The following is an 11,188-nucleotide window of genomic DNA, read 5'->3' on the forward strand; positions in this document are numbered from 1 at the left end:
TAGACTCTGAAACGTTCGCGCGTATTGCTTCGCTGGAAGGCAAGTCGTTTTAGATCCGTTGATTCCCAGACGTATGGACGAGAGAAAAAACGTTGACGTGGACAGGCTAACTGCGCTCCCTTGCTCCCGCGGTTAATATATTATATAATTCATTTACACCGAGGACATTTGGTACGATAGAATACACGTTAATGTAGAGATCGATTGAGCAAAAAATCAGAATTTCTTACATAGCTAAACATACGGACCTTTTAAAAATAAAAATGAAAAACCAAAACTCACCTTCGGAACTCCTCTCCAATCTCGGGCGTGTGCGGTCCGGCGGTGGCTCACGGAGACAAGACTGTCTTTCTTTCCTCTCTCTCTCTATTTCGGTGGCTGTGGTCTGGTCTAGACTCTGGACTCTGGAACGTTCGCGCGTATTGCTTTGCTGGAAGGCAAGTCGTTTTAGATCCGTTGATTCCCAGACGTATGGACGAGAGAAAAAACGTTGACGTGGACAGGCTAACTGCGCTTCCTTGCTCCCGCGGTTAATATAGTAATAAATTGTAGCATCCTCCACCCGCACCCGCCCCATCTCGCGCGGCGAACTGCGCGCCCTGGTTCTGGGAAGAAACATTTCACTGCGTTTTTTCCCTGGCGCGGCCCAGATCAAGATCTTAACGACCCTCACGGCCCAGCGCCAGGCCGCCAGCATCCGACGCATCTAACCCCTTCCGATGCGTGTCCCGATCCAACGGTCTCCGTCGTCCCGTCCGCGTGATAAAGCGCCGGCGCCTCTTCTCGCGTGGCCTCCCGAAGGTTCTAGGCTCGATTGAACAAATTGGAGCGGCACTACACTCCTCCACGCCTCCACCTCCAGCCTCCCACTGATCTGGCCTCTCTCGAGGTGAGCGCGCCTGTAAGTGATCCTTTCTCGCAGATTATTTTTGTAGTTTTCGATGGAGGCGGATTAGCTTTGAACTGGTGGATCGTGTTGGGCATCGTATCGTGATTGGTTCTGTTCTGTGAATTTCGCTAGTTTTTTTTTCTCCCACAGATTACTCTGAATATGCGTGCCCTTAATTGTGTTACTGTTACGATTTGGCTTCGTCGCGGTAGTCTGTTGTGATGCGCCCATTATTTCGCGATTAATTGTATGTGATTCTGCGTTCGATTGGTTGAGAATAGGCAGTGAACCCTTCCGTTTCTTATTTCACTGCTAACTGTATCTAGGAATCTATGGATTCGATGTGAAGTCCCAAAGGGTAGCTTTTAGGGAGGGGGAATGATGAGATGTTGGAAGTTCACAAGTTGTGTCTTTCTTAAAGGCTGGTAACCGTATGTGTAGACTGCCCCTTGTCTTTTGTAATGTCCTTTTCAGGTTCAGATGTTCTCTTTGTGCATCTACTGTTTCAGCAGGGAGTTACTGATGTTTATATTTAACTATAATGTCTCTGCTTATATTATTAGTTAATCCTAGATCAATATGAGAAGGGGCTACAGTTACAGTCCTTCACCACCAAGGGGCTACAGGAGAAGGGCGCGCAGTCCAAGTCCTCATGATCATTATGGTGGTCGTGGTAGGGATCTCCCAACCAGTCTTCTGGTCAGGAATCTCCGTCGGGACTGCAGGTAAAGATTTGTCAAACACTCGAGTAGTGCTGCATGACAAAGTAATTTGTTATCACTTAAACTCAATTCAGTGTCATGCATCTTCAGGACCTAATTGGAGGGCAAATCTGTGTGCCTGTCATTTATATTTATTTATTTATTATAAGCATGCCAAACATCCGATTACAAAAGGAAATCAATAACCTTAGTTTGTTGATACTAGGATAAATTATGTAACACCGAAGTTGTTTCTATCAAATGAAATTAATGCAGTTTTAGGCTCTTCGCTGAATGGGACCTATAGTGGTACTAGGTTCGAAGACATATATCTGTTGGATTGGTATGTCCAGTTTCCCACTGCATGGTCCATGCATATACATATACTGTCTTGCCAGTAGCCAAGTCGGAGTTCGCTTTAGATCCATCCATGAAAAAGAATGTACATTACCTGAAATCTCAATGGTTTCTATCTATTTAATCTCTTTGTGCCTTTCATACCCCTTATTTCTTGTTATGGTTCTCATGCACCTGCTCAAGCCATCATAATGTGGTGTCGCCAGTCGCCACTGAGATTTCCTTATTCAGTTATTCACCCTGTTTTTCTCACATCTAGCACACGTTCTGTGAATGCAGGCCAGAAGACCTCCGTCGCCCATTTGGACAGTTTGGTCGAGTTAAAGATATATATCTTCCAAGAGATTATTACACTGGGTAAGACACCTAGCTAGACTGGCATTGCAAACTGTTGCGACCCTAAATGGTATTGACATAGAACATGATTCATAGATTATTACTCTTGCCCCACCTCTTGAAGTAACATGAAATAATTTTTTGAAGACGCAACACAAGCCTAAAAGATTATTGTTGAAGAGAAGGAAGAAATAGAGAAATTCAATTAAGTGATCTGCAACTTAAAAGAGTACTCAGTACTGTTCAAGAGATGGGAAGAAATAGAGTTACAAGTTTAAGAGATACTCACATCATGAAGAGTTTCAAGTCTGAATTTAAACTCTCATGAGTGCAAGGTCAGCAGCAAATTAAACTAGTGGCACCTGTGTAACTTATTCTTGTCTTCTTCTCTGCCAGCAGCCATGTGGAGATCCATATCCATAATTTTATCAGTTTGATATTTGTGTGCTGTGAAATACTTGTACCATCTTTCTTAGAACATACTACCTCCGTTCTCGAATATTTTTTGTCCGCTAGTTCATTTTAGAACTAAAACGCGACAAATAAAAAAAAACGCAGGGAGTAACTTTTTTATCTTCGGAAGATGAATACATATCTTCATGAAGTCATAAAGATTTTTCTTCTATGCACTACAGGGATCCCCGAGGGTTTGGGTTTGTCCAGTATTATGATCCTGCTGATGCTGCTGATGCGAAGTACTATATGGATGGGCAGGTAGTTCTTGGTAGGCAAATAACAGTTGTTTTTGCAGAAGAGAACAGAAAGAAGCCTCAAGAGATGAGAGCTAGGGACAGAGTCAGGTTTGTTGGCTCCTCCCAGTGCGACTTCCTTGTGCACGCTGACTTCTCTATTCATTCTTTTTTTTTTGGCTGTATATTGCAGGGGTCATTCTTATGATGACAGGAGGTATTCTCGCTCTAGGTCGCCTCGTTATTATAGGGGCCGCTCTCCTTCACGCAGCCAAAGCTACTCGAGGTATGCTTGTGCTTGCATCTTGATCTTTGCAGTTTTGTCTACGTAGCGAGCGCCCATTTCTCAATGATGCTGTTAAATCTGTTGCATTGGTAGGTCTCCACCTCAGAATCCAAGACACAGACTTAGAGAGAGGTCCTACTCCGGCTCACCTGTGGACAGCAGATCAAGAAGTGGGAGCCCTTATGAGGATGGATATCGCAAATCATCACGGAGAGAGAGGTCTCTTTCTGTCAGCGGATGAAGCAGTTTTACGGTCTAGAGCTATTGCTGTGAATCTGCGCATGGTGGCCTACTTGCTATGTCTTTCTGAACCATATATGTTCTGTCTAGATTATCATTCCCAGTACCAGAGAAGTATCGTGAGACTGTTTGCTGTACTTTCTAGTCTTGAGGATACAGAAGGGGGTCACCGATTCTCTCAGTAGATGGACTATTGACCACTAGCTACGCCAGTTCCACTGCTTTGTGTATTTACAGGCAGCTTTGCGGTTTGAATAAAATTGTTTGCATCGTGAAAGCTAATTGGTAAAAAGACTGAATCATGAAACGAACGTTTTGCATCCCTGTTCCCTGATGGCATTTGGATACGATTTTTTGTTCTTTCGACGAACAATTTGGCAAATCTGCATCTTATTGAGCTGATGAGAAGTGCAGGTTGGCTAAATCTTTGAAGGTCTTGTTCGGTTCTATGGGGTTCTATGCGATAGGAGATTGAGGGGATTAAATATCTTTCTATTCAATTTTGAATTGAAAGTAATTTAATCACACCAACATTTTGCAACCAAACATGCTTGGCGGCGTTTGACAAAATCGCTCAATTTCTGTATCAGAGTGTTTGGATCCCTTCATTTTACAGGATTTGAAATTCATTTAATAAAATAACTTATTTAGTTTAGAATTTGACATTCCACTACTTTCCAAAGTTCAGATATAAGACTACCTCAAATTAATGAGATAGATGATGAAAAATGATTTTATGCATTAGTAGAATTTATTTCTACTCTGTAACTTACATGACACTTTTCGTCTCACTATTTTATAGTAAAAATATAAGACATAAATATCTTCGATATCTTGCTAATAATATTATACAAATATATATAAGACTATCTCAAATTAATGATATAGATGATGAGAAATAATTTTATGCATTAGTAGAATTTATTTCTACTCTGTAACTTACATGACACTCTTCGTCTCACTATTTTATAGTGAAAATGTAAAACATAAATATCTTCAATATCTTACTAATAATAGTATACAAATATATTTTACATAAAATCGAATTAGTTTAATTGATATATGCTTAAATTATTATTATTAGAATGAAATTTAAATCCAATGATCCAAACGAGCCGTACGGGAAATTGGAAACCGGTATACCGGGCGTACGGGAAATTGGAAACTGGTATAGTGGAGATCCCTGGGACAGCTAATGGACATGTTAGTACAGGATATTCGATACGAAATTCAGATACTGCTGATGCCGATAATGTCCTCCGAAGATGACAGGAGGACAAAATACAGTTGATGCCGATATGAAATTCAGATACTCTTCCTTGAGTAGCACTGTAGCACTACAGTTGATGCCGATGTGCTCTCCAGAATACAGAAATGGAACCGTTACGCATAATCGGTCAGGCCTTCTGATAAGAACTAGAAATTTTTTTTTATGGTTCATTAGTAATGCATGTTTTGGTGATTCATCAGTAATGTAGGATTTGATGATTCATCAGTATTGGAGACAGGAGCTAGATAATTTCCTCGTTCGATTTTCCCTCATAACTTGAGCAATGAAAATAGTTTGGACTTTGGTCTCGAACTATTAAAACTGTTTTGTTGAGTGAGGTATTTCAGTATTTGTTTAAAACAGAAAAAATAGAACACACGCACAAATGAAATGAACGTGATTTAGACTCGTATCTTTTTTTTAAAAAAAAAAACTGGAACAACAGATATAGGCATCATGCAGAACATCCACACACACGTATTGAATCTAGCAGGTCATGAAGAATGAGAGAGTTGATCGTGCAGTAAAACCCAATTAACACAGGCAATGAAAATCCAAACTTACAATACCCCAGAAAGATTCAGATGAACTGGAAGATACATAAACCGTGACTGAATCGTATGCTGGGACGTCAGATAATGCTGCAGAACCATGGAACTTGATAATTTGCTAAGTACTGGGCACAAAGCTGCATCTTTCCCAAGATGGAAGAACAAAAAGCATGCCAGTGTCGTAAGCTGCCTAAAAGAGTAACAAACCAAGCACATCTTAACATTTTAACATCCCAAGTCGCTATGTTTTGCCAAAAACTCCAGAAAAATTATTCATGTCGTCTAGTATTATATTAATAATAAAAAGAACAGTAGAGCAGGTCCTGTTTCGTCCAAGACTCCAGGTCAGTTCTTAGCATTGAGGTCATTCCTTATCTTGATCCTGGATCGGTTGTCCAACTTGACAAAACGCTTCAGGTCTTCATAAGAGAGTGTCTTGGGATCTTTCCTCCGCAGCTCACTTAGTACAGGACGCTTGTCGAGCAAGTGCCACAGCCAGTCAGGATACTCAGAGTCTGGTTGGATTTTCGGATCAGAACCCTCCTTGAAGATGTTTGCCCCGAACACTGTTGTACTCTTGAGCTCTTGGCTGAGAGCAGGAGTTTTGCCAGCATCAGCCTTTCCACCCTTCTTCGCCTTGCTTGCAATTGCAAGGCTTCTGCTCTCTACCAATTGAGCGGCATGCCTCGGAACAACACCATGCTTTAACCCTCTTGTCCAAGACATCGCCATTCTTGGGTTGAAGTTTTTCACTGCATATGCACATCATGAGAATGAGACATGATTGTAAAACTGGTGAAATCAGGGGAAGATCAGTGCAGATAATAAAGGCTCAGAATCAGCAGGCAAAGAATATCTGCATGGAAGATCATTCAAAAACACTGATGGACAAGCACCTTAAAAGTATGACTGTATGAGCATCTAGTGAGAGGTCCAAGGCCTTTCTATGGCAGTTTGCTGCTGCTACTTGGTTTTCATAATATAGCGTTACATCTCTTGAAAAAAAATACAGCCATTACTTAAGATATATCTTTTTTTTGCTTGATTTTTTTGTTATACCTTTAGAGTTTAAGTTGAGAAACACCGTTAATTCCATCGTATACTTTGACCTGTCATTTCCTATATATGAAAGCTGGTGCAAAACGAGTCCTCCAAGCCTATCCACGTCAACATCATATTTGTCAGCCGTATGATCCTATATCAATGGCTACCAATTTCCTATATATGAAAGCACAGCAAAACGAGTCTTCCTAGCCTATCCACGTCAACATCATATTTCTCAGCCGTATGATCCTATATCAATGGCTACCAATTATAGTCCACGAAACGACCTCTGATGTTGACCAAACGCCACTCGACCCTTCCAGAAGGGTCTCGAAACGATGAAGGCCCAACAGAGCATGAGAGCACTGAGCTCGAGGGTGCCTCGCCATTACGCAAGCCCAACACCAGCGCTAGCAGCTACTTGGTCGAGGTATGCGCTAGGACGTCCACACCGAGAGTGGCCTCTGACGCGCGTCGCAGCGACGTCTCCATGGAGGTTGCTTCCAGTTCATGTGCGTCACATGGTGAGGCGCTACAGCGACTTGCAGACCCTATCCTATGCTCCTTCTATCGAGTCACACGCCACCACGAGCGTCATCCCCCTCCCCCTTCAAACGACGCTGTGCTGCAGGTTCAATCCGCCGCTAGGCGCTCCATCCCCAAACTGCTGTCGAGGTGCCGGCTCGGGCGGCCGCCTGGAGGTCCATCCTCCCTCCCTCCCTTCTCTTAAACGACGTGCGTTGTCCGCCGCTAGGAGCTCCATCCCCCTCCCCCACCCCCACCCCCAATCGTCGCCGCAGTGGTGGCTCGGGCGGCGACCAGGAGATCTGCCCTACCTTTCTCCCTACCCTCAAACGATTCTATGCTGTCGAGAAAGACCGCCACACCATCTCCTCGCCTTCCCTTCTCATTTGTTCGCGCTACTTTTTTTGTTCAGACGGGTAACTAGGTAGCTGGATCTCTTCGAGAGGTGGTATGATAGAGGATGCACAACGAGGCAAAAACTAGCCATGTTGCCAGTAGAAACGGGGAGGATGAGGCCAAGAGGGGGTGGACTTCTGGATCAAGAACTGTGAGTGCCTTCTGCTGTATTAGTTCATTTGTGTAAAATTTTCTAATTCTTTGCTATGCAAGAATACATGTGATTTCATTAATAAACAAACAAACATTCAATCTGGATTCTGGAATAGCATATTAAATGAGCAGACATTGTATCTTTTGACAAGCCGACTGCAGTTCTTTTTTAACATTTTACCTTCTATTGCATTTTTTCTTGCACTTCTTTTTCCAAAGAGTTGTATTTTAGTGAGAGTTTACTTAGGTTTATCCTGAGCCATTAAAATTGATATATAAGAACCTATATGCTTTTTAGCACTAAGATAATCCACACTTTATACCTAAACAATAGCACACAAGTTGTCATTTGCAAGATCTATATTTGATCCAGCTTCACTTATGTCATCATTATCATCTACTTCTATTCTATAGATGTTGGCTGCCCCATCAGGCTTCGAGCAGCTGGACAGCTCCAAATTTCTTTTATTGTCTTTACCTGATATTTTGATTTTGCTGTGGAGGCCACGCGTGGCCACCACCAGCGGCTGGGAGCTGCATAGAGTCTAGAGTTCTAACTTTTTTACTGTCCTTAGCTGCTATCGTTACTGTTTTATGGAGGCACTTTTCCCATTTCTCCTAAAGTAAACTGACACTACGGTACTCAATATGTTGCCAACGACCCTTGGGATGAATAAGATCAACTTTAAGCTTCTCCACAAAGCAATATCTCGAAAAAATGAACTAAAAAATTAATTTGTGTCATAGATTGATTATGGCACTGATATACATTTTTGAGTTCTGATGAAAATAAATTCATATTAAATTATGCTATCGGACCATTTTGTCAATCGTACGTCTACACATGTGCATGTTCCTATATATCTAAACTACTGAATGTACATGTGCATGTTCCTATAAATGGTTGCACATATAGTTGATTATGCCACTGATACACGCCTTTTGGGCTATGATGAAAAATAAATTCAAGTTAAATTATGCTGTCAGACCATTTTGTCAATCGTACATCTACACATGTACATATTCTTATATATATCTAAACTACTAAATATATTCTAACATATTTCACTTGACCTGTAGGCTTCATCGTGAGTATTTTTTAAGGAATAGATCCCCAATGAAATGGATACCCTTACAGGATGACAATGATCCTCAACGAAATGGATACCCTTACAGGATCGCAATGATCCTTATTTTTGGAAACATGTTATTCTCTTTGAATTTCACTATGTGTTCATTGATCATCATTTTGCAGGATGACAATGATGAGTACAACGAAAATAGGAGATCTAATGGAAAATGGGTTTGTTCAAGAAGTCAACTAAATGGAAGTTACTCTGATCATCGAAGTTATAATGGTACCTACTTGCTTACTAGAGAAAATTTCTTTGTGATGCCACGTTTGTTCGTATTTCTTGATTGGACATGGCCCCATATACATGTTTCCTCCGAGTGTTTTGGAATCCTTATCCCCCCTTTTTCGGTATCTGTAGCAACCCTGTAGTACTAAAGACTGGTGTTATAATCAGCATATGGTTGTTTTGTTAGAAAGTAATATTATGTCAACGAAATTTACTTGAGGAAAGATGCTCTGTTGCACAAATACTTAGGGTTGATTATGAGGTTTATCTAGGATTTGATGCACCCTCATTACCTGTTACCTACCACATCTCTTTGTTGAAGCTGTCTTAAGGACCTATTGAACGGATATATGTTGTCGATGCTATATGATGATGAACATCTCATCTATTGCAATGATCCACCTCCACGGTTTTGTCCCTATCGGCTCTCACGTCACCCCCTCCTCACAGGGCTGTTCCTGGCTTTTCAGGGGACCAGTGCGAAATTCGATATAGAGGCGTCATCCACACACAAATATATATATAATTATACATATATAACCGAGTATTTGACGTATAAAAATTATTATGCACTGTTTTAAAGTTTATAAGATAACAGATATAAAATATAGCAAAAAACACTTAATTGTTATAGTGAATAAACAAGAGAAACAAATCCAGATTTGGGCAGAATGTGAAATTTAGAAGTATCCAGAGAAGAGCCCCGACACCCTCACAGGTTTGATACATGGGCATCAATATAACTAATCACCTTGCTGTTGGACGCGGAGGAAGGCTGGAGGAGCGCGAATCGGCCTTTGGCCGTGCGGATCGGGAGCTGCTGAACCGGTGGGGAGGAAGGCCTCGAGGGAGCCGCCGAACCAGGGAGGGCGGTGCCTGGAGGTCCTCGCCTCACCGCTTCAGGGTGGCGCACGGAGAGCGGAGGAGGACGCAGTCACCACGTCAGGGGCGGGCGGTCGCCGGTCGCGGCCTCGCGGGTGGCGGGCTGCCGGCTTGGACAGAGGCTAGAAGCCTGGGGCTGGCGGCTGGCTCATGAGGGTGACGCCGGCTGGGGGTGGGAAACCCTAGTTTTGTGTGCATTTACGTGTTTAGATAGGCCCAAGTTAGGAGTGTTTAGTTTATAAGGACTAATTTTTAATCACTTCATTTAATTCTATTTAGTCTATAAATTACTAAATATGGAAATCAAAAGCTTATTTTAGTTTTCATATTTAACAATTTATATCTTCAAACTTGAGTATCACAGTTCTTGTTTATGTTTCATAATATCGCGGTTGTGAGTAATCTCCATAAATTGAAGTCTCTCACGCCTTGCACGAGTGATCATAATTAAAACAAGAGTAAGTGGGGGAATAGAATACGCACACAAGAGCACAATGCGACAACAACACGCACAAATGTGAAGAAGAGAGCGCAACAACAAAACAACAAAGTAACGACTCAATAAATGCGCCCAAATCTCTCTAAAACATTTCGGAGGCGTGCTCGTTGAGTCTAGGAGTTGTAATGTGCTCAAAGTATGCTTGTGTGTAGGGCTGAACGAAATGTTCGTGGCTGGTTGGCTCGCTTAGTTTATGGTCAACTCAGATTGGATCGTTCGAATTTTTTTATGAGCTAAGCGGACATGTATATAATTTTTATTATATTATGTATACATGTATATATATAGCAAAACGTCTGGACGCCCTGCATAGAGAGGTTCAGTAAACCGCGCGGTGTGAGAAACGTTCGTCTGTACTCCAGATAATTTTCGTCGAAACAGATACCGAAGGAGGGTGTGTGGGAGCGAGGGAGGCACTGGCACAACACACTTGTTGTTGTAGGTCGAGCCAGGCCGGCGCTGTTTGGAAGCCCAGGATCTTGGCCAGTCTCGGCCCAGGATCAATTGCAACTGCATCTGGCAGTCGGCACAGGCTGGGCGGCTGCTGGGCTGGGCTCCAGGCCAGGCCAGCCGCTCCTCCCGTACAGCAGCATCAGCATGTGCTGCTGGCCTGCTGCTGCAACTGGGAGCAGACAGAAAGAGAGCTCGGCGCCCGCAGCCGCACGCGGCACGCGCACGTCTCGTTCACAGCGATCGACGCGCACTATCCCTGACTCCTGTGCTGGGTAGGAAACGAGAAACACCCCGCGCGCGTCGCGTCGCCCCGTCCGCGTTGCGCGGGGGGGCGGCGGTTCGCCGCGGCCGGCAGAGCGCTAGTGGGGGCGTGGGCGTGCGTGGCGGTGTGAACTAGAGACCCAGCGCAAATGACGTGATATATCGTCATATCGACCGGACCGCCGACCACGCATAGCCAGCCAAGCCAAGCCGGGCGAGAGGGACAAACCATGCGTGTGCAAGTGCGACAGCGATGACCCCGCGCCGGAACCACACTGGCCAGCCAGCTAGCTAC

The 11,188-nt window shown here is 43.2% G+C and overlaps 2 protein-coding genes across 16 annotated transcripts; one reads left to right on the forward strand and one right to left on the reverse strand.

Annotated features, from left to right (window-relative positions):
• Positions 1-580: 580 nt before the first annotated feature.
• On the forward strand, positions 581-3,814 carry LOC100285628 (uncharacterized). Of its 13 annotated transcripts, none has more exons than NR_182206.1 (7): positions 581-901; positions 1,453-1,614; positions 2,227-2,304; positions 2,431-2,618; positions 2,919-3,083; positions 3,166-3,258; positions 3,352-3,814. NR_182206.1 is itself a non-coding variant. In NM_001413720.1 (7 exons), the coding sequence occupies exons 3-7, from the start codon at positions 1,469-1,471 to the stop codon at positions 3,497-3,499; spliced, it is 630 nt and encodes a 209-aa protein (NP_001400649.1). In that variant the 5' UTR covers positions 581-901; positions 1,216-1,320; positions 1,453-1,468; the 3' UTR covers positions 3,500-3,814. The 13 variants fall into 13 exon arrangements, 12 of the variants coding, with proteins under 12 accessions (NP_001400649.1, NP_001400650.1, NP_001400651.1 ...); NM_001413720.1 differs by lacking the exon at positions 2,431-2,618 and adding an exon at positions 1,216-1,320; XM_008653347.4 differs by lacking the exon at positions 2,431-2,618 and adding an exon at positions 1,216-1,363 and having other exon boundaries at positions 586-901.
• Positions 3,815-5,287: 1,473 nt separating this feature from the next.
• On the reverse strand, positions 5,288-9,877 carry LOC100274625 (Mitochondrial ribosomal protein L37). 3 transcript variants are annotated; one of them, XM_008652930.4, is made up of 3 exons: positions 9,092-9,307; positions 8,804-8,935; positions 5,288-6,071 (listed from the first exon to the last, which is right to left on the reverse strand). In XM_008652930.4, coding segments are annotated over exons 2-3 (408 nt in total). In that variant the 5' UTR covers positions 8,805-8,935; positions 9,092-9,307; the 3' UTR covers positions 5,288-5,664. The 3 variants fall into 3 exon arrangements, with proteins under 3 accessions (XP_008651152.1, XP_008651155.1, NP_001142438.1); NM_001148966.1 differs by lacking the exon at positions 9,092-9,307 and adding an exon at positions 9,550-9,854 and having other exon boundaries at positions 5,516-6,071; XM_008652933.4 differs by lacking the exons at positions 8,804-8,935; positions 9,092-9,307 and adding an exon at positions 9,550-9,877.
• Between the last annotated feature and the right edge of the window lie 1,311 nt (positions 9,878-11,188).

This window comes from Zea mays, chromosome 7 (genome assembly GCF_902167145.1).
Source record: "Zea mays cultivar B73 chromosome 7, Zm-B73-REFERENCE-NAM-5.0, whole genome shotgun sequence".
Classification (NCBI taxonomy): domain Eukaryota; kingdom Viridiplantae; phylum Streptophyta; class Magnoliopsida; order Poales; family Poaceae; genus Zea; species Zea mays.

Bases quoted from the DNA above. Each gene is read 5' to 3' on its own strand.
- LOC100285628 (NM_001158519.2), top strand. From the start codon at position 1,469: ATGAGAAGGGGCTACAGTTACAGTCCTTCACCACCAAGGGGCTACAGG. The intron at 1,615-2,226 runs GTAAAGATTTGT...CTGTGAATGCAG, and splicing joins AATCTCCGTCGGGACTGCAG to GCCAGAAGACCTCCGTCGCC. The intron at 3,259-3,351 runs GTATGCTTGTGC...TTGCATTGGTAG, and splicing joins CGCAGCCAAAGCTACTCGAG to GTCTCCACCTCAGAATCCAA.